Source organism: Gobio gobio, assembly GCF_949357685.1.
Source record: "Gobio gobio genome assembly, chromosome: 24".
Lineage (NCBI taxonomy): Eukaryota > Metazoa > Chordata > Actinopteri > Cypriniformes > Gobionidae > Gobio > Gobio gobio.
The window spans coordinates 16027711-16050452 of record NC_137120.1 but is presented as its reverse complement, the minus strand read 5'-3'; the positions used below and the strand labels follow the sequence as shown (position 1 = coordinate 16050452).

Sequence of the window (22742 nt, the reverse complement as noted above, 5' to 3'; positions counted from 1 at the left end):
ACAGTCAATCTGGTGGACAGGCAGCCCCTGGGGCGACTGTCTGCTAACCAGGTGTGCTCACAACTATGTGTCCCGAGTGTCTAAATGGACGTCCTTAGCTAGCAAATCCATGCCAGCGTTGCATGTGCAAGAGCTCCTAAATAAGAAGGGTGATCATGTCACCTGTTTAACCCAGTGAGACCTTTTCAACGTCTCAAGGGTTCTAATGCATTTCCGTTTAAGTATAGGTGGTATCCAACCCCTAAAGGCGTTTTTCCACTGCATGGGAAGGTCCACCTCTAGAAATGGCCAAATTGTCCCACCCAATATTTAAAATTACGCAGCGCTCTGGATGTTGTTAAGATGACAAAAAGGTTTAAAAGTTTTAGTGTGGTCTGCCTCAGCGGTCTAACAGCTTTTGTCAATGTCAAATGATTGAGATGGCCAATCCAATCAAAGTAGACGGGGTTGAAAGAACGTGAGGTAAGAAGCGAAAAAATTATAAAAAGATAGAAATGTCAAACGGTCGACAGTAACATCCAGTGATGCGAGCTACTAAAACTGGCCGTTTTGAATTGAAAATATGCATTTGCGTGATTCATGGAATTCCGAGTGTGAAGAGACAAGAAATGTTTAACGTTTTCGACATATTAGGCATACAAATAACAGTACATATGTTTGCAAATATATAATTGTTCAAAATGATTATTTCCGAACTAGAATTAGACCTAGACTTTCCTTCACTGTTCTGTTTCTATAGGCTTTATAAAAACTGCCCCCCACCCCCCAATGTTCAATACATGGTTACGGCCTTACAATACAAGACACCAAACTCGCTAGATTTAAATAGTCAGCAACAGCCACCGCAGTATCATTTGTTTACGCAACTTTTTTAAACGACCATCGCAACGTAACTTGAAAAACATAAATGGCTCTATTGTGGTTAGTAGACAAGGTCTTAACTACGATCAGTCTATAATCCCTAAGCTACTAAACTGCAGTGGAAAAGCAAAGCGAGCCAAAGTAAAGCGAGTCGAGCCGAGTCGTACCACTGAGTGGAAAAGCCATAATATGTACCCTTAAGGTACTACTTTGATTCTTTAGTTTGCTTAGTTGGTGTTTAAAAGACACTTAATATTCAGTAATACGAACAAAACTAGAAACTGAATTGAGCTGGATGATGACACTATTGTCTATTATAGAGTTGCTTTGTAGCTGAATCAAATTTGTTTACTAATTGACAAATCTTGTAACATATTCAGCATTATTAAATTGAATTAAATCAACACCAAACTGACATAATTGATTAACTTTAACAGTTAACTGAACTGCCTTGAGCTGAAGAATGACACTATTGTTTTTTTCAGAGCAGAAGTTGATTTTATCTCATATTTGACAGTTCATTACTGTGAAGGTAATAAATTCTCAATGTTTGCTAACTGCCACTCAATAAACTCCTAATTTACTGCTTATTGATAGTTAGTAAGGTAGTTGTTAAGTTTAGGTATTGGGTGGGATTATGGATGTAGAATATGGTCATGCAGAATAAGGCATTATGTGCTTTATAAGTATTAATAAACAGACAATATCCTAGTAATATGCATGATAATAAGCAACTAATAGTGAAAATTGGACCCTAGGCATAAATAAGACATCCATTTGAGGCTACTTAAGCTGTTGTACCCCCTAAAGGTAAACTTTTTTCTGAGAGCGTATCTATTACAATGTAATAATATTGTAACAACTGCATTATTACATGAGTATGCAATTACTAAACATTTGGCATTTACAATTCTAGAGAAACCCCCATAGGTAAACAGTAAATTACTAATACCATGATATGAAATTGACCCCCTGAATTCGGCGCGTGTCCCCTAAAGCACTTAGTGAAAGAGTTACGATGCTGCACATCAGTTACTCTGTTGTGGCTAGACAGGACACAAGATGCGTTGAGATGGAGATAAAGCACGATCAGCTATTAATGAGCACTTAAGCTAACACGCCTGCGTATTCTGATACCGAACGTTGATCCAATTACAGATTTCACACTAAACGGGAGCCGTCTGGTAGATTCACATTGCTACAGGAGTACAATCAATTAATGCATTCGTGTTTCTTCTTGTAGGCGAGTTATTGTATGGCCACAAGGCAATCAAGGATGCGTAGGCCTCGTCTGTGTTCATAATTTTAGTTTGGTTAAGGTTAGAAAAAACTCAAATGTGTTCTGCACTAATCAATATCAACCAGTCATCATAACAACTCTGTTTGGTCCTCCAATCCTTCTCTCGAAAGGTAACGGTATGACGTCTTCGCTAGGGCTGACGCTTCAGGCATCGTTACACAACACTGATGACAGTGTTTGCTTTTATGACGACAGCTGTACTTTTATGATCCATGATGTGTTTTTGTGGCTTCCTAGACTAAAACAGTAGCAGAACGTAATGTATGCGTCAGAACATGTGACACTCCAGACAGTCATGTTTCGGTATCGCTGTTGATGGTCATGACATCGAAAAAAGAGTTTCTGTTTGGGTTTTTTTACATAATCATAAAAGGAAACTGTTTGGACATATGGAACCCCTGGTGATAGGGGAACAAAAAATATGCGATAGAAGGAAAAATTACAGATCTGCTTTTGAGCTGCCTCAGAAACTTTGTGGTTGCTTGCAAAATGTTTCACAGAGAAAACTTTGGGTCCACTTGCAAAATGTTACAATAGTTTCTTGGGAGAAGGTGTTCTTTGCGCAAAAAAAATCTTTGCGCGAGGTAACGCAAAGATTTTGCAAGCGAACACAAAGTTTCTCAGGGGAACATAAACATTTTGTGAAGGATTGCAAAGATTTTGAGTGTGTGCGTGAACACAAAACTTTAGCAAGAATGCAAAAGCACTGAAATATATATATTTTTTTACTTCCAATCTTGTGTTTTTTCTTTCACCTCTATATCGACACAAATTTTAAGTTAAGATATTTAAAGTTTAAGTAAGCAGAACATGCAGGTTTTGATTTTGTACTCATACATTTTAATTGGTTAAAAATTGGTTTGATTAAGCTAATTCAAACATTTAACTTAAAATTATCTTGTAATCTCAATGTAAATAGTTTTAGTAGTGGAAACTTGACTTGCTTAACTAGCTAATTAAAGCAGTTAAAAAACTCAGCATAACAGAAACTCTTATAAACTAGCATAACACTACTAAATCTCCCACTTAATGTTAATCTTACAAGAAATAAAACTTAATTTTAGGATTTACTGTGCCTTTTGAGTGTCATGGCAAAGCATACTGGGAAATAGTTCATAAAACTCAAAACAATGAAACGCTTCAGATTACTTAATATGTTTCAGTTTTGAGAACTCAAAAGAAAAAGAAAGTTCTAAATACTCCTAAAAGTTCATTTGATTGAACTCATTTGTTTAATTTGAGTTGGCTCTACTCAAACCAATTAATTGTAAAATGTACAATTGTAGGTCCTTCAAAGAAGCCATGTTTAGGGTCTTGACCGCTCTTTTTTCCTCTCTATTTTTAATGTTTCATCCCCACCTTTCCATCTCTTTCTTCCTTTCCCAAGTGTCTGAGAGTGTATCAGTCAACAGGAAGTGTTTTGACAGGCCGGCGCTGATCACAGCCTTCCTTTCCAGCCACTTCATTCTCTCTCATTCCCCCCCATATCTCTGAAACCCCTTCTCTCTTATTCTCCCTGTCTATCACACTCCCCAGGTCTCCATTTTTGTCAGCGGGAGGCAGGGCCAGCCAGAATAAATGCAAGTGAGAGTAAACCGGTTTACAGAATGTTTGGAAGAGGAGACGGGACACTTCAATTAAAGCATCTCATAAAAGGCACTGGGAAATATAAAACATATGTTTAGGTTATAAAAGGTCAAAGTGATGCAAACCCAGATAAGGTTCAGTAGAAGCGGCAGTTTGCTTCAATGCATTGACTTCCTCTGAAACTGCTTTTATGTTTCTGGTGTCACCCAGGTTTTATTTGAAAAACTCTGACTCAGAAATGTCAAATCTGACTAGCTTTTAGAGATATTTGCTTTAGTAACATTTGTGACCCTGGCGCACAAAACCAGTTATAAGTCTCACGAGTATATTTGTGGCAATAGCCTAAAATACATTGGGGTCAAAATTATAATTTTTTCTTTTATGCCAAAAAGACACAAAGTAAAGTAAAGATCATGTTCCATGAAGATATTTGGTCAACTTCCTACCGTAAATATATAAAAAAGTTATTATTAGTAATACACATTGCTAAGGACTTCATTTGGACAACTTTAAACTCAATATTTCGGGGTTTTTTTTGCACCCTCAGATTTTCAAATAGTTGTATCTCGGCCAAATATTGTCCTATCCTAACAAAACATACATCAATGGAGAGATTATTTATGATTATATATGATATACAGATCTCAATTTAAAAACAAATTACCCTTATGACTGGTTTTGTGGTCCAGGGTCAAATTTAGACATTTGGTTAAATGTAAAATAAAGTTGTCATCAGAGTTGGAAATACAAATAACAGTTGATCATAAAAACAAACATTAAACTTCCAAGATGTGTAAAATGAGACCTGCCATTGACTGAGCCTAGCGTAAGCACATTTATCCAACAGTCAAACACCTCTCTTCTAGCGGAAAAATTAAAAGGACTATAATCACGATAACTATGTTTTGATTGATTTTCTCTTTCTGGTTGAAATTCAACTCTGACTGTAATAAACTGACAGGGATGCAAGTCTGCCAATACTGCTTTCTGAAACTAAAATATTCCTCCACTCTCAATAGAGAGCTCAATGCGTCATTACCCACAACTCATATTATCAGTCAAGCTATGTCCCAAAATCTGGCATACGGTACTGACGGAGATATTTACATAAAAAAAAAGAACCTGAGTTCATTGGTGTTTTTCCTGTGGCGCTGTGCGTTAAGTAAACAGCACCTTTTTCCTGAGCAATAACAGACAAAAATGCCCAAACAGAAACTGAAAAAATCAAGTGAGTGAGTTTTGACGTTCAGGGAGCTCTGTGCCCGTCCTCAAAATCCTGCATGTTGTGTTTGGAAATATTTTTGTATTCCTCTCCAGTGTTTTGTAACCCAAGCCAAAGAACGGGTCAGGAGGCAAGGCTGACTTCCTCATATCTTCGTTCCAGGTTCATTATGGAGGTATTTTGGCACCATGCTGCCCACTGGCCTTGCCTGTCAGACATGGAGAGGAGCTGTCTGTCGAAGCTGCCGTCCAGGGACTCATCTCCATTCTCCAACAGCCCGTTTGCCGCACTTGCTTCCCTTTGACACGTTCATTATGCCACTGCAGAGGCAGCCAACAGACATCTAGGCTAAATATATGGTAATGGCACGATCCCTCAGGACCACCGGAAGGGATTTGCCATGCTATAACACTAAGGAGGTACTTCAGAGTGTGGCAGATGTTGAAATGTCCCAAACTTATTTTCTCCCACCTTTTACCTTGAGATAAGGTGTTTGTGAAAGGATGTCGGGATAATGTCAAAGCTGTGACATCACGGTTTCAGATCGATAAAACACACACATTGAGAAACAGTGGACAGGGAACACAAAGATAAGTTTAAAATAGTTTAAAATATATACAAATATAGTCTATGTAAAAGCCATTGAAACAATAGCAAAAATAATTGTTAATGTGAAAATCTAGCAAAAAGTTGAATTCGGAACAAAAATATAATGTAATATAACATGGGCGTCGGAACCATTTTATATGCTTTTTAAGACCAATGATATTGGACCCACTCACTTTTACCGTCTATAATTCTGTTCACCTACCCCTAACCAATAAACATTTTATTATTAAACACAAGTTAGATGCTTTATTTCCACTTTTCAAATGTTTTCTTAATTTTTATTGAAAATAAATGCCTTTCTGATCTGATATGCGCTGGGAAAAGGGAGTAGAGCGAGTTTGGCAAAAGGCAGATTCGAACTTTGGGTTGTTTTACGTCAAAACTTCCTGCCATGTGTTCCCTACACTATTGGTGACTTTTGTAATTTTGTCTGTCCCAACCAGATGTTTAGTAAACGATGTGGACTATTTGCACTCAATGTAAATTGCATCTACTCCAGTAAAAATTTTGGGGGGACCCACCCACATTTTTTTGCTTCCGACGCCCATGTAATATAATATAAATGTAAAAAAATTGTTGCTTTTAAGTTTATTTTTGAATTTAATATAATATAATTAATATAATATACACTGTAAAAAATAGAGTTTAAACTTAAAAAGTAAGACATTTTTTACAGTGCAATATAATATAATATAACATAATAATAGGGCCTATAACGCTAGCGTATATAAAAGTAAAGGCTTTGGTTATAACTTATTTCCTTACAGTTCTGGTATGAATTAGGTATTGAGATGTATGTCAGGATACAATTACTCCTGCTATAGTAATCAGCCAAACATATAATATCATCTAACTATGCAAACGTACAAATAACCTCTAATGGCTGTTAAATATGAGATTTCTGCTTTGTATCATGGGACAGCTGTTTGTTAGCAGCTACTGGACTGATGTGGTCCACATTTCCAGCGTTCCAGTGGCTTTCGATCGCTTTGTAATGTTTCAAATATACCGTCTGGGGCGGCTAGTGAGGTTGAGATTCCTTTTCATTTCTTGAAAAGAAAACCCAAGCTGTGAGGGCAAGAACCCCGCTAACTTCCCAGCACTGTCACATATTAGCATTGGCAGCTACTGCTGAAGACATGGGAACAAATCTGTAGCTCAGTTTCAGCTGTCATGCTGCATGCTAATTATCAGGATATGTTGTGGTTTACCTGCACGAACAAAGAAAACATGTCTAATGGCTCCAGCTACACCGCAGCGTAATAGGAGTTATTATGTGAAGTTCTTTTTCTTTTTTTACATTTCTTGCTAAATGTGACACATTAGCCCGAGGCAGCGCAGGTTTCTCTCGACTACCTCTTCTCACGTTAGCTCATTAAGCCCAGAGACACTCGTTAATGTTTACCTGCCCACTCATTATCTGATTCAGGTCAGAGCCGCAACAACACAGAAAGGTTAGGCAGTTGCCGACAAGAATGAGGTTGGGTAGGGCCTTTGTGAATGTTTAGGCGACAAATACACAAACAATAACAAATACACACCCACACTGATGCTTTGAATATGCTCAATGATTAAAGCTTTGTTTGGAGCTATCCTGAGTGAAAAGGACACTATCATTCACGATACATTTGAGAACATTCTTCCTGGAAATGTCTGCCCTACTCTGGCACTTTGGAAATATGTCAATGACAGAAAGTAGGGCGCGGAAATATGCAAATTTGCATGCATATTCAGGCACAAGATTAATTTACCCCATGTCCCTAGATCAATATTTTACCACTAAAACCAGAGGAAACTGATCAGTTGATGGGAATGTTGCTCAAGGACCAATAAAGTTGGGAAAAAATTATAGTAACCTACCTAGAAGGTGCTCTGCTTACTTTTTAATTTTGCAAAACTACACAAATATACCTATTCATGTAATTCACTGCAGTTTCCTATTGAAATGAACACTGGTAGCAGCCAAAACCAATACATTTGAATCATTTTCATGCAAATTATGACTACAAGGGGATTTTTTCCTCTTCATGCATTTATGACCTCAAAACACTTTTACCATAGAGCATGATTTATAACATTTGCATCACATTTCAAACATTATTTGTTGGCTTTTCTCACATGATAAACTTGCTCGGAAGCTCACCTGGTACAGTCCCGTGAAACACAAGCTACAGGCTTCAGGAAATTTGTTTTTATCTCATCCATTAGGTTTAAACGCTCATCTGTTTTGGGGGAATCTGAACACACTTTAAGCACAACTCACTGGATACTTCACTTTGCAGAAATGTCGGGTTGGACTTGGAGGTTATAGCTTGTTATTTCTGTTTACTCCCAGTTGGCTAAAGCAAATAATGTTGGTTACTACTCGCCCCATGCTTATCTGTTAGATCTTTTCAGCCGCGTTCTTAATTGCTGCTCAGCTAATTAATCTCACACTTGGCTGCAGTAATAACTTGACTCGTTAGACCTCTCTAAATGGTTTTCGGCTCTTTAACGCTCAGATGCAGACCTGACGGAGTGTATGGAAGATGGTCATCGGAGTAATTTATTCATGGACTCCGCCCCTGAGACTGTTGATTAAAAAAGAAACAACTGCCTGATTAGGACACGTGGCCGTCTAGGTCACTGGCGATCACACAATCATGCACTTAAGTGTTTCACTTACAGCAAATTGACTCGCAGATTGTGACAGAAGGTATTAGCGATGGAAGCAATTATGCTGGAGAAGGTTGATAGAACGGTTGACATCCAATTCTAGGGTGCCCCATATGGCCGGGGGTTTAGACGTCTCTGAACAATTATATAAAAGCCTTGATACATTGGAGGGAGACTGTGAATGTTTCTGTAATTGTGCATGCAAGGATGGGGGCTAGCCACTTTGAAAATCTTCGGATATAAATCAGTACACAGTGCAGCTGGATGGAAAAGACTACAGTTCCGGGATCATTTATGCCACAACAATCCATCTCCACAGACCTTGCTGTCCGACCTGGGTCAGCTGCAATACTTCCTGCCCACTTCAAATTATTAACCTAGACTTTATGGGTGTCACTTGCAGCTCTTGACCCCAAACGAAAGGAATGGTGCAATTTCTTTGCAGTTAATACCTTACATACAGTGCCATCCATACTCCATAATCTACAGAGATACACTGTCACCCCCCTTTTTGAGAATAGACGTGAAAATGCAAACTTAAATGGCTCAAGAATGCATTGGAATATAGACTTCTTGGAATAAAGAGACACCCTCAAAAAATGTAAGAATGAAAAAGATGTGGTAGTTTAAATTGACTGTAAATCGAACGTACACTGAAAAAAATGATTCGTTGAATATACTACAATTTTTTATCGTAAGTGGTTGCAATCAATTTATTTTATCTCAATTTAAACAAAAACACATGCAATTCCCATAAAACCATTTTTTTTTTAAATTAAAATCAAAACACTAAATTTTAATTATTTAAACAAGTACAAATAAATTATGCTTAATTTAATCGGGCCATAATAATTTTTTTTCAGTGTACTATACTCATTTTTTTATATAAAATAGATATTTTATTCAAAATAATTTTCACTCTAAAACTACTGTCAAATTAAAGCCATATATATCTAACCAAGTTGTGTTCCAAATTTGAGTGTGATATCACAAAAATGTAAGTTCCCATGAGATTTTGTTTAGGCGCTCTACCAAAAATATCCACCGGGTACCACACATTTGTTTTGCATTATCCTGTAACAAATTAATACATTTCTGTCCATATGGAACCTTGAGTCTCAGACATTTCCAACGATATGCATTTTGTCAAGATTAGAATAGGTTTTGACTATAAAGTAGTAATACATTTTGTAATATGAAACCTGGCACCGCCCACTAGGGGAGGAGCCCGCTAAAATAAATTAAAGTACCGTCTCCATGGTAACGCAATGTCCAATTTCAAAACGATTTTCACAGTAAGCTTTCGAATGATACCTAAGTTATGATGACTACTAAAATATGTAATATGAAAAAAAAATGTGGGGAAAAAAAGGCGCCAAGCGGTGACAGTTAAGTATTAAGGAACAGCTCAACTTAACAACTACTTGTATGGGGGGAAAAAAAGTACATAATTCAAAATTTCTACCCCTTTTACACACAGAGCCGCCGTTTAAATATCATAATATTTGAATACACAGTGAGTAAATCAGGTGTAAGAGAGGTAGGCCGAAGCTGAGCTATGTCTCCAGAGGCTGATTATGGCACAGATGCGCTGATGAAGGGCCAGGGGAGGCTCCGTCTGCCTGCCCGCCTATAACTGTACTGTCAGGGGCTGACTAATGTATTATTCACCCTTCATTGATGTGTAACTAAAACCAGCGGCTGGGGAGCCTGGGCCACCAATACCCCCCACAGACGGTAAACCCCCGACAGGCTACTGAGCTCCATTGATTTATGGGTCTCAGTAGAGGGCCTGGTGAGGGGGGGGGGGGGGGGGGTTTGGAGTTAGACATGAGATTGGTCTCATTTTTTTTTTATATGCTTTCACTATATGGTTATGTGATATCTAAAACGATTTTAGGTTAGATTTCCTGGTAAAATAACCTTATCCGGTTATATCCATACTTCCCACTCATAATCTAAAATAAAATAAAACATATAAGGTCAGAATGTGGGTGTATCTGGAGACATGGTGCAAAAAATGACACAACTATCATGTCAAGACAGTAGTGCTGATGGAAGAACTAAGGAAAAAACGGCCACATGAGATAACATAGTTGAATCAACAGGAACTGTGTATGTAGGATGGGAAATGCAGGGCTGCTGGGCATCTGTTTGAAGTGCTGGTGACATGGAAGGTTATAGCAATCTAGAGTCAATCATTGACTGATAAATCAAACACAGTGGCTTTAACAGCGTCTACAGTGAACCAATAAAGACTGCGTATTGTAAACACTGTCGCAGTAATGTAAAGGGCCTGGGAAACCAACGGCAGAAAAGTGGCAAAAAGACGACTACTGTGGAAAATAATTTTATATACGAAAACACCCTTCAATTTAGGAAGTACTGTACAGGTGCTAAGAGATGCAATTGTCAGGTATAGAGATAATGAGAAGTCTGGGAATTGTCTGCTGTTGTTCTCTTTCACACACTTGAACACACACACATAGATCCACTAAATCCAACACACACACACACACACACACACACAGAGACATGCCGTCACAAAGACTTGGTGGCCTCGACACTAATTACAGACCTGCTAACCACACCTTGACTGCCTGATCCTACTCGTGAACTTTTGCATTTCAGGTACGTTACATCTCTTGGTGGTCTCGAAGCAGGATGAGTTCAACATGGGAGCGTTCATCAAAAGAACCACAGGGTGTGTACTGAACCTCAGCATAGATTACTCATAGGAACAAGTCAGATGTACTGCAGTACCATCGCTGGAGGATTGACCATATATACTGGTTTTAAACCCTGTATTTACATCTTCCTCAGAAGAGGGATGCATGAATGGACTTGTTTCCTTGAGCCTAAACTTCATAACCTGAGGGCAGGCGAGTACGGATGCAAAAGAATGACTTTGCTCATTCTTTATTGATAGACGTGTGGGACTGATCTGGGCCGACACTGTTTTGCTGACTGTACTGCCTTTCCCAACATCTTGGGCCAAAGGCCGGGCACCACCCGGCCTTTGGCCCAAGATGTTGGGAAAGGCACTAGTATCCCTGTGACCCTACAAAGAGCAAGCAGATTGAAGAATTGATGGATGGAAGGACATTTTTAGCTGCTGCAGTGACAGTCAGAAAACATGCATTAAATCATGGCTCATTTCCTGCCCTATCTGTCAATAAAAGTGCCAAAAATGCTTAGGCCATTTCTCTAGATATTACCCTCTTGATATGCTTTAATTGTAAGAGCCTCCGTGCTTATGACACCACAGCAGTGTCTTGATTAATTAAACAGGCACAAAGCTGCATCCAGTGTTGAACTCTATAGATTACTCTTAAGCAGTGTTGGGCACGTTACTTTAAAAAAGTAATTAGTTATAGTTACTAGTTACTTCTTACAAATAGTAACTGAGTTAGTAACTGAGTTACATCATTATAAAAGTAACTAATTACCAGGGAAAGTAACTAATATGTTACTTTTTTTTTCTTCAAATGTTCAAATATGTCAAATAACTTGGATGCCCCCAATATTAAATATGTTAAATGAATGAATTGGACACTAAATAGAATAAATTATTATTATAAAACATTGTACATTAATGTACTCTATTGTATTGTTGCTGTGGGACAATGTGAGAGACACCTATCAAATTCAATATATTATTGTAAATATTATCAGTAGACCTACTATAGTGTACATATTGTGTAAATATTATCAGTAGACCTACTATAGTGTAAATATTGTGTAAATAGTATCAGTACTTCTTTACTACTCCTCTGGTAGTGGAGCTCACGTTATCACCTGGGTTTTTAGCCACTAATATTGTGGCTGTGACGTGAGGCTTCATTAGATGAGAAATAGAATTACTTGGCACCGACGTGGATAGACTCTTTCTTCCTGGGCATAAGCTTCACGTTACATTTATGTAATGTTTATATGTTTATAAACATTCTTACCGTTCACCTCAACGAGGGAAAAGTAGCGCTTATACTTCCAGTTTGCGAAAGCTACCTTTGAAGTCGTTGGACTGCCATCGCTGACTGTGCATATGCGTGTGCGTCAATAGTGTGTGTGTGAACTCAACTTATCAACCTCAACCTTGTCTCCCACCCACCAATCATCATCAGTTATGTGTACCACCCAACCCAACCCCCAACACGCATGGCTAGCGCGCGCACACACACACGCGTTGCAGGTCCGACTGACAGAGAGCCTGTTCGGATGAAAACCGCTTCAATGAGCTCAATTATAGTAACGCCGCATTTTTTTCCTCAGTAACGCTAACGCCGTTGTAATGGAAGAAACAGTAATTCGTTTGATTACTCGTTACTGAAAAAAGTAATTCCGTTAGTAACGCCGTTTATCTATAACGCCGTTATTCCCAACACTGCTCTTAAGTGCTTGCCTACTTAAGACCAAGCTGCCTACAATTGAAGGGAAGATTTATGAATAAGTAAGAACAGTGACAAAGTGCCTGCTTAATTAACCAAGGAAGAGAAATCTAGTCCCCAGACATTGCGATTGCCACCTATTTTGATGGCAAGGCAGCATCCACAACCTTGGCCTGCCATATTGACCGACGGCTGGCTAAATTGAATCGCTAATCATCGCCATCCTTTTAGGTCATTTCCCAGAGGACACGGCAGGGCAAAAGTGGCAATGAAGCTGTTTCGCTGTGGTGCATCTCACACCCATGATACAAATATGGCCCCTCAGTTCACCATCCCCATCTGGCCATGGGATATTTTAATTTGTTTCTAGTGCCAGCTCCATTTCACGTCAATATGCTTGCTTTCACACCCCATGAGGGTTTGTGTCACGTAAGCATGCCGATTTTGCTCTTGTTCTTAGTTAGAGACCTCGGTTTGACTCTCCTCCATGCGGTGTATGGAATCAAGGCGGTTTGGGGCTGCTTTCACACCTTCATTATTTCACATATGTCATGAGTGGGAACCTGCTCTCAGATTTTCTTAAAAGCCAAGGGCGATGAAGTATCAAGAGACTGAACTTGTCAAATATATCCTCCAAGAGCTTGACTTACATTGCTTATAGACATACCACTTAGCTCCCATAGGATAACATAAGAATAGAGTTGTAAGAACACACACACACATAGTCAAATCTTATCAATGACTGGATACAACAAAGGTTTTGTGGGTAAATAGGCCCTGTCCCCAAGCTTCTAGTCCTGTTCTGATATCACTGAAGGGGTGAGATAGCAGATAGGGAAAATAATACCACAATTAGAATTATCTCCCTGATAAGAAACGGCCACATAGGGTGCCCAGGGAGAACAGGGAAGAGGGAGGGCTGTAAAAAGATGGTGGGAAAGTGCAGCAAAAGAGTGACAGGGAAGCGGAGAGAGGGATGGTAAATAGAGCAGAGAAAGAGGTGCTTTGTCTTTACCCTCTCTGTCGGGATAAAGCCCACCTGTTGGGGGAGAGGCCTCTGAACTTCCCACACTTGTTCTCTGGGTTTTCACCAGGTTGTCATCCCGTTTATGGTCAACATGCATCTAGATGCTGTTACAGTCTTACAAATGATTATACCAATAAAAAAGAGTGAGTTTGAAGCCACCAACTGTTATAGAGATAACATCTGTCTGTTAAGCCTTGTGCACACCAGAACGATTATCACGCACACTTATCGGCATTATTTTTCTAGACGTTTTTCGACACATCTTTTGTTCATACCAAAGCGATTTTCACTAGCGATGCGCCAAGTGAATGTGCAAATTCACTCCCTGCCACTTATTTTTCTCACCATCGAAACCTATTTAATATGCAATTTCTCTCCATAAAAACTCCCTCCTATCAAGATGTTTGTAGTCGCTGTGGCATTTATCCTAAAGTTTAAATCATCTTGCCTCGTTGCATCTTCCTCTTCATCTACTTACTTTCTCTTCGTCGTCTAGGTATCAATGTGTACTGTAACTTCAGCAGCTCCAGGGTCGTGAACAAAAGCGCCAATCTCATTGGTCGACCAAAAAAACGAACCCGAGACATCTTTTTTAAAAACGCTGCTTTTCACATTTGCCGTTTTGCGCGTCTGTGTGCACACTCACATTGGTGCCCTTTGTTTAGTCACGTGCCCTTTGTGAACAAGCCTTTACGCTGGAAAGCTAATTTTTTCCCGCCTTGATAGTTTCTTCATTCTGTATGCAGACTGTAACCTTCTTTTCTACCTTCCCACTGTCAGGTGGACCTGATTTCAAGCAGACTCAAGGCCGTCATTGATTGATGCTCGCTGGCTTTTCAGATTCATTAAAACCCCTTGCATATCCCTTGCCCATCAAGACTTTCTTAGACTAGCTCTGAAAAAAGAGTGATAGGTAGAAAGATGGACAGAGAGAGAGAGAGAGAGAGAGAGAGAGAGAGAGAGAGAGAGAGAGAGAGAGAGAGAAAAGGCAGAAACAATGATCTCCTCTCAGGCATAGCTAGGCAGAGCAAGTCAGATTTAAGATACAGAGATAGATCCATGGCAGCTGTCCAAGACAGAAGATGAAAACTCTCTGCTCTCGCTGTGCTGAGCTCTGCCTCAATTCCCACTGCATTCATAACCCCATCTGACCAGCTCCAGTGTATTTCCATTGTCTCTCCTCTCAGCACCTTTTCAGATGAACTGCTCAACCAATACTGTACCAAGTACCTTTTGGATACCGGACAATTCTCGGAGTCTTTCCCTGTACCTTTGTTCGCCTATATCCTCATCTCTCCCGTTCAGGTTGAGGGCACTTTAATAACAGATAAGCCACTCATCGCGGCTCGCAAGTGACTTGGGGGTGCACGGCATACCCAGACAGCAACATAGTCCACAACTGGTACATGTGGATTCCATGCGCTCCAGATCTGGGCCGACACTATGTTGCTGTCTGGGGTGTTCAGTCCTGCTCCTGGAAATCTACCGTCCTGCAGAGTTTAGAGCTGTAACACACTTGTCTGTATGTTTTAATCAACCTTAATTAGCTAGTTCTTCTTTAAGATCTTCAGGAACACGATTACCTGCCTCATATCTAATGCCTCTAATCTTCTCTAGACTTGAGACACGGCTGGAAAAGGGCAAGTCGCTGAAGAAACATGTCACTTCATCAACAGTGTTGCTCTTGAGACATGACGAGCGCCCTTTCTCCATGGCAGTTCTGGCCTATGTCAGCTACACAGGGAGTTGAGGGGAAGATGACTGGACGGATACTATCTTCTAACTCATCCTGCCATTCTTACATAAATCCAAAAAAGCTGGTAATGAGAGGCTCTAGGAGGCTTGGCACATTTCGAAAGGGCAGTTGCCAGAAAGGCTAAGTGAGAAGGAAGTGTGATCGATCAAGCCTGACAACGAGCCATAAATGAATCAGTCACCGAGATTCATTGAGAATCCCCGATTGGATGTGGATGGTGACCCTGCCGAAACTTGATACACTGTTGGGGGGGGTTATGGGGTGGGCTTAAAATTACAAAAGCAAAATATATAACGTATGTACAATATCTTAAGTTTATACTCAAACATGCATGGTAATCACACACAAGTGTTATCAGCAAAGTGAGATTGCCATCATGTCTTTACAGGAATTCTCCAAAGAAAAGGGTGGTAGACGCATACGTGGCACTTGCTTTGGATTTACATGGATCGTCTGATCCACTTCCAGTCAGTTGAGCTTCAAAACGCTCTCAGTACTGCTACAACAGACAGACTCGCAATGCCTTCAGGGACTTTTACAACACGTAACCAACTGTTTTTCACAAGTACCTGCATTTGCACCTTGCCAAAGTGTCGCTGCTTTAACCTCAAACACCAAATGGAGAGGTGACAGATCACGTAAGCAGCAAAAGAATTCCTGTCGAACATTTTGTGTTGTCGGCTAAAACGAATTACCCTTACACAAGCATACTGTGGTAAAAATAGTTTCCACTGAAATAGTTACAGCACTCATTGTTGCTACTACAAAACTGTGATAACTTGGTATATTAGGTTAGCTTTTTGCAATATATCCGAAGGATATCCTGTGTTAATTTACAATAAGAGTATTCCAGATAAAAAAATTGCAATTTTTTTGTCAGAAACAATGGTCAATTTTTTGTAAGGGTATGTTTACTGTTATTTAAGTAATAAATGCTAAATATTTTTAACAGAATATATATAAATCAATAAACCTAATGACAATTTACTCATAAAACCTATAAATCACAACATTAAGAGACTTCAGCTTCCTTTTCCTCTAATATCCCCAAATGCAAAACCAGTCAGAACTAATTTTTGTACATGTACGCGTCAACAAAATGAATGGCTAAGAAAGTCCACAGATGTGTAATTGAACAGCATGGCTCAAAAGTGCAAATTCGAGTCTAGATTTAACAGAAAGGCTAAAGGGCCGGTGTGCTTTTGGGCCCCTGCCTGGGGCTCCCGGTGTTTGATGTGGAGATTATGAGCATGTTTTAACCATCCAGAGGCCTGGTTTGATTGGTAGCGTGGAGTTTAGAAGCCATCATTAGACTAACATCCCCCACCCTGTTCGCACATGCCCGTACTGCTAATCAAAGCGGACGTTTGCACCTAGCGTTAGCATTGGCCATTTCCTGCAGGGCTTCTAACATCACACATTCCCCCCAATTGAACTGTGGTTGAAAACTTGCACAAATATTTATCTGACAGTTGCATTTTTTTTCACTGCGTTGCAGATTGTCCGTTCGGTCATTTAATACCCGATTTTGGTTTATATTTTTGGGGTTTAAAAGTTAAAATGAGGTTCTGGATTGTGTTTTTTTCTCTCTCTCTCTTGCTCTCATGCTATCTAATTCTGATGAATTCATATCAAAGAGATCTTCTGCTTTATCAGCAGAGCAAGCCAGACTGGTTTAAAGCTCATAAACACTGTCCAGCAAAGGATCAAAACACTGCGGCAACTCGTTCTAGCCAAACAGCTTCACTATAAAGCGATGGCTATGGCATTCTTGTAAAAAATGTGTTAGTCATTTCTCAAGAGCATAGCAGGACTGCGTGTGTGTGTGTGTCAGGTCGCATGTCATCTCACTTCCAAAGCCTGAGCTCATGTCGCCTATTTCTGTGTGCTACTTCTATTTGTGTGCGTTTTGACACACTACATGCATATAGAAAGATTGAAATTGAACGTATGCAGCAAAGTCTTAGATTTCATAGAGGCACGATGCTCATAAAACTTAGCATGAATATGACACATATGACACATTTCAAAACCATTAAATTTCTGAGCGAGGAAAAACTTGGCTCTGACTGTAAATTCACTAAACCAATGCACGCATGAGTCCTAATTTCAAAATGTAAAAATCACTGTGGCTGGGACGGCGAGGGAAAACCATTCAGATGGGAAGAAAAATGACTGTGCTTGTCGTCATGTGACTTTGTTTGGGTATTCTGCACTGCCGCCCTCCTTTTCAATGGTAGCCGATATATTCCCTGCCAGCACCACCCATCTTGCCCCTGACCAACCGAAGACAGAACCCAAGCTCCGATGTCTCTTTTTCTCTCAATCCCTCTTTCTTTCTGCTCCTGATTTCCCTCTCTCATTCCGCTTCAGTAGCTGCAGACAGCACCGGGGGGATTTTGGCAGTGTTCAGGCCCAGACACATTCTCTCCTCACACTGTCGTGAGTGTCAAAGACCTATTTTTCTGTAAAGGCCTTTGCGTCAGCTGCCAGGATTGCCCTTTTGAGTGGACACTCCAAAAAAAGACTGAATTCAACATTCCAGTCAGCGTCCAGTTCATCAATTAACAGAGCGCTCAGTTAAATATTGCTGGGCTCATGAATGCTGGCGAGTTTTACAGCCGAAGCATTCTTGAATCCAAATGGTCATCAGTGCTAATGTTTATCGGTTCGTGGTGTGCGCTCGCGATGACCCTGCCTGGTTTTCATAGCATCTTTAAGCCAGAGTCTGAGACCCCTTTGAGCTCCTTACGAGAGTCTGAAACAAAGCCAGCGGACATCTGTTCACCCTATCCTCTGTTTAACATATGACCTTTCAATCGCTCGCACACAGGACTTATATATTCATACAACTCATTATTTTATAAACACATATTCTGTGAGAAGAAATAAACATAAGCACACATTAAAGTGTTATAGTGAGGGTGACACGTCCCACCCAGTGCAATCAGAATTGCAGTTTGGGGTTTTCTTTTAAATGTGGCCCCCTTCAGTCCAAATATATATAAAAAATATATATGTAGGCCTATATTTACATATCTCAGTTCAGTTTTATTTCAGTTTATAGATATAATAAATATATTAATATAAATTAATATTATACATTATAATAATTTTACAAAGACAACTTTATCTAGCCTGAACCGTCATCCCCTTTTTATTTAATTTTATTTAATTTTATAGGCTAATAAATAATTGCCGTCATTTTGGTAATAATAAAAAAGGCCTATGTTTTGTTTCTCTCAACTTTATTAGTGCTTATATGTAATTTCAGTCATTGAGTGAGTTTACTCAGGCCGTGTGTATGGTGTGAAGAGCAGATCAATGCTTTTGACCTCTTTTTAAACCTTTTGACCGCAGATTTTACAGATCGATGAAGTCGCATCGATTACAGAAGTCCGGTGTTGCGCTCAACAGCTGCCATAATAATAACCATAATTCTGTTTTTAGTAATATTACTACTGAAAATAATAATTTCTGCTTTTAGTATTGACGGGGTAACCTATTCAAATATTAATAGCGGAATAAAAAGAAAAAAATCTTATAAAAAATTATAATAGCGATGTAAAGTAGGTACCTAGCCTATACGCATAGCCTAATTTTAGGCTAAAATCTATGTTTTAAAGGAAGGCAAGCTATAATCTATGCGATGTGACGGTCACTCTTTTTATTGTTTATTGTTCCATTTTAAATGGACCTATTTTGCGGGGTGAAAAAAAAAATATTATTAAAAGTGCAAACATCCCTTTTAGCCTGTCAGATAATGCAAACTAGTTTAAAATAGAATTACACATGCTGTGCTGCAATATAACATGCCAGCTCACAAAAGCTCACATATGTGAATAAATTCAGCTTTTTCTAAATATAAATTAGAGACATTGCGCGTCAGGCCTTTCTGCAGTAAACGCGCGCTGTAATTATTATTCCTGTTTCTCATGTTAATGCTGTTTACCCCCCAAATCAGCCTGTTATTCCTTCAGTATGGAAGCTTTGAATTAACACTTCAAGTGGACATTAGAAGGGCAGATACGTATAAAGTGCTGTATAAAGCATAAAACACTGCAGCATGAAGAATGTGAGTATTTTGGTTCGTTGATTTATGGGGTCAAATGGTCTTACTTTCCTCGCGTTGTCCTGCGCAGGTCTGATTTACCACATTAGAGATATACCTCAGAGTAAGTATATAGGACAAAAATGTGTTTATCATGTGTATGTGCTAAATAATAAGTGCAGTGGGGTAGTGGGAATTAAAACCAGGCCTGAGACTAATTGGAGGAGAGGAGAGAGAGAGATGGATACAAACGCGTGTGATTTCACATTCACACAGAGAAACGCGGAACTAATGCTTTATACACAACATGCCATCAGATAGAAATTACAAATGCATCACATACAAATGCGTTTTTTAGGTTCTAGACTCTCTTATAAGGAAATCTCCAGGGACCAATGACTTTTGAAATGTAATTCAAATACACTTTAGAAAATCCTTCAGGACACATTAGGTCACATAAATATAAGTTATGCATTGTTATCACGCTTTCATGATATCATTAGGCCTATATTTTCCATTAAACATTAAGATTGCGTACAAAGACTTGTATTTAGCGAAATGAGGGGAACAAACTGTCAGACAATTTAGTAACCGAGGCCCGTATTCTTTTCATGCATAAACATGCACTCATTTTTATTCGAGCAAGAACATAAATCAATGAGCAATGAGTTTATTTAAAACAACTTTTACAGAGTAAACAGAGACAAAATATAAGGTTAAATAAATACAAATTTATATATATATATATATATATATATATATATATATATATATATATATATATATATATATATATATATATATATAACTTAACTGTATGAACCATAAAGAACCTTTGCGCATCCACTTCACTCATGAAAACACTAATTAAAATAAACAAGTAAAGCAATATAACCTCTCATTCAGAGAGTGTGTATAAAGTAAGCTTTTTCAAGGCAAGCTTTTCCATCTTTTAAAAAAAGATTAGGCTATTTAGGGTTTTAGTTATAGGGCAAAATCATATGAAATAAATCGCCCGTTAATAGTAGGCCTATAATACGCGTTTTATTGAATTATAAGTGCTGTTTTAAAGAATACCACAAAGACAACTCAATGCAGAAGTACAATAAGCAATTGTGCTCGCGATGTCATGATGCATGGTTAAAAATAACAATAAATAAATAAATAAATCCACGTTGTTGTTCTCCCTGGAAATCTATTAGCGCTCGCGCTCATTTTCATCTTTATTGGTGTCAGAAGGTCTAATGGGGTCCAGACTTCGAAGAATTAATTGAATCAAAAGCCACCTAAACTCATTGTAAAATAAATGAATCATAATTTTGATTAACACACACACACACACACACACATGCCAAACACAAAAAGCCATTTAACTGATTCACAATGTGCATGACACGAGAGCAACCCACCGAATTAAATAGTCAATTTAATATAGTTCAATATATCGCACAAACTTCCCTAAATGTGTGCAGGAATAAATTCCCCTTGAGTTTTGAGAGGGAACGCGGATTTGTGTGTGTGTGTGTGTGTGTGTGTGTGTGTGTGTGTGTTGAAGTGGGACTCCCTGTAGAGATATTTCCTTCACCCAAACTATTGTCTTTAGAGGAAGAAAATAAACAGCAATCAGGAGGGAGAAGTTCTGCGGTGTGTATTGGTGTCATTCAATGGCCAGATCGATTCAGAGAAAACAAATATCGTGTGTTTTTGCATTAATTCACATGCATAAACCCTGTTATTATTATTAATATTATAAGCGAAACTCATATATCCGCGCGCATCAATGGTATCGACGGGACGCGCCTCCCTTGATGAGCATTGCGCGTATAAAACACATTTAACAGACCATCTTACCTTCAACAGCCGAGGACAGAGGCAGCAAAACGCCGCATAAAAACAGCAAATAATCCATTGTCATAAAGCAGAGACTTCGGACATGAACGTGGAGGAGATTGTAAAATCCTTCAGACCCTCAGTCCAGCTTCAGGGACCCTCTTCTCTCCAACTTCAGGTGTCTTCTGCTCAGCTCTGCTTCCATAAACAGCAATCCTCTAAACACACAGATACTTTCAGCAGTGTCTATGTAATCCAATGTGCAAAACTATCTAAAGCAGCGCTGAAGGAGGTTTAAAACTCATCCGTGTGTCCGTGTATAGATGTGGCACAGTGAAATCCCTACAGTTGTTTAAATTCGTCCTCGAATAGCATTCTGCTGTAGTCCGATAATAAAGCGCGTCCCTACAGCGGCTTCACGCGTAAAATCCCTGAGCGCGTTCCCTTTCTGAGCGCGGACCCTTGCTGCTCCTCTGCCTTTCCATGTGCACTGGAATGAACATCGGCTCCTCTGAAATCAGGGAAAGAGTGAAAGAGGGAGTGAGGGGGAGGAGTCACGCTCAGAATCAGCTGTCAGTCACTCTGCGGCTCCGCCCCCTGGATAATCTGGCGCAGTTGGCAGGACGAGAGCGCCGCTCTGCGGGTCTAAACGCTCGCATTGCTTCAAAATCTAACTAATACGGTTTGGCAACATTTTATGTTACAATATGCAGTGGCACACATAGGCCTATTATTAAAAATATATATATTACATTCTTTATGCCAGTAAAAATGTGCAATTGCGCCTTTTTTTAAACACAGGTAAAACTATGTTGCTTACATGCATAAATACACCGCATTAGCAGCCTATAGTTACTGAATTACGGATGAAGCATAAAGCATGGGAATTGTCAAAGGATTGGCTGGGGAAACGCTTCAGATGTGTGCCACGTTGACCCGTCCGTTCATATTTTGCCATGCTATGATTTATGATATTACACTAAACACGGTTAGCGTTTGTTCTACATGAATTGGTTACATGTTGCAGACTTACTTATCAAAAAAGATTATATTGTTCTCTTGTTCTCGCTCTTGCTCTATTTCACACACACACACACACACACACACACACACACACACACACACACACACACACACACACACACACACACACACACACACACACACACACACACACACACACACACACACACACACACACACACACACACACACACACACACACACACACACACACACACACACACCATCCATATTGTGCTTTGTAAAAAAAAAAAAGTTTAAAATACTGTATTAATATTCTAAATTCTTCTTCTTTTTATTATTATCTACTGAACAGGCATACCTTTATATTTTCTTCAGCCAAAGGCTTATTCATTTCACAAAAGGACCTTTACATTTGCCAAAAATAAAACGTTTTGTTGTTGTTGTTGTTTAAAAACAAACAATCAAGCCT

The 22742-nt window shown here is 39.2% G+C and overlaps 1 protein-coding gene across 6 annotated transcripts in view; it reads right to left on the bottom strand.

The window, feature by feature from the left end:
- Positions 1-21783, bottom strand: part of ephb3b (eph receptor B3b) — a 53017-nt gene extending 31234 nt beyond the window's left edge. For 5 of the 6 annotated variants that reach the window (XM_079807883.1, XM_079807887.1, XM_079807885.1 and 2 more), the window contains exon 1: positions 21308-21778. In XM_079807883.1, the coding sequence (XP_079664009.1) occupies positions 21308-21371 (64 nt within the window). In that variant the 5' untranslated portion in view covers positions 21372-21778. Of the gene's footprint in view, positions 1-21307 lie in introns of all 6 variants that reach the window. The other variant, XM_079807886.1, reaches the window with a different exon arrangement.
- Positions 21784-22742: the final 959 nt, after the last annotated feature.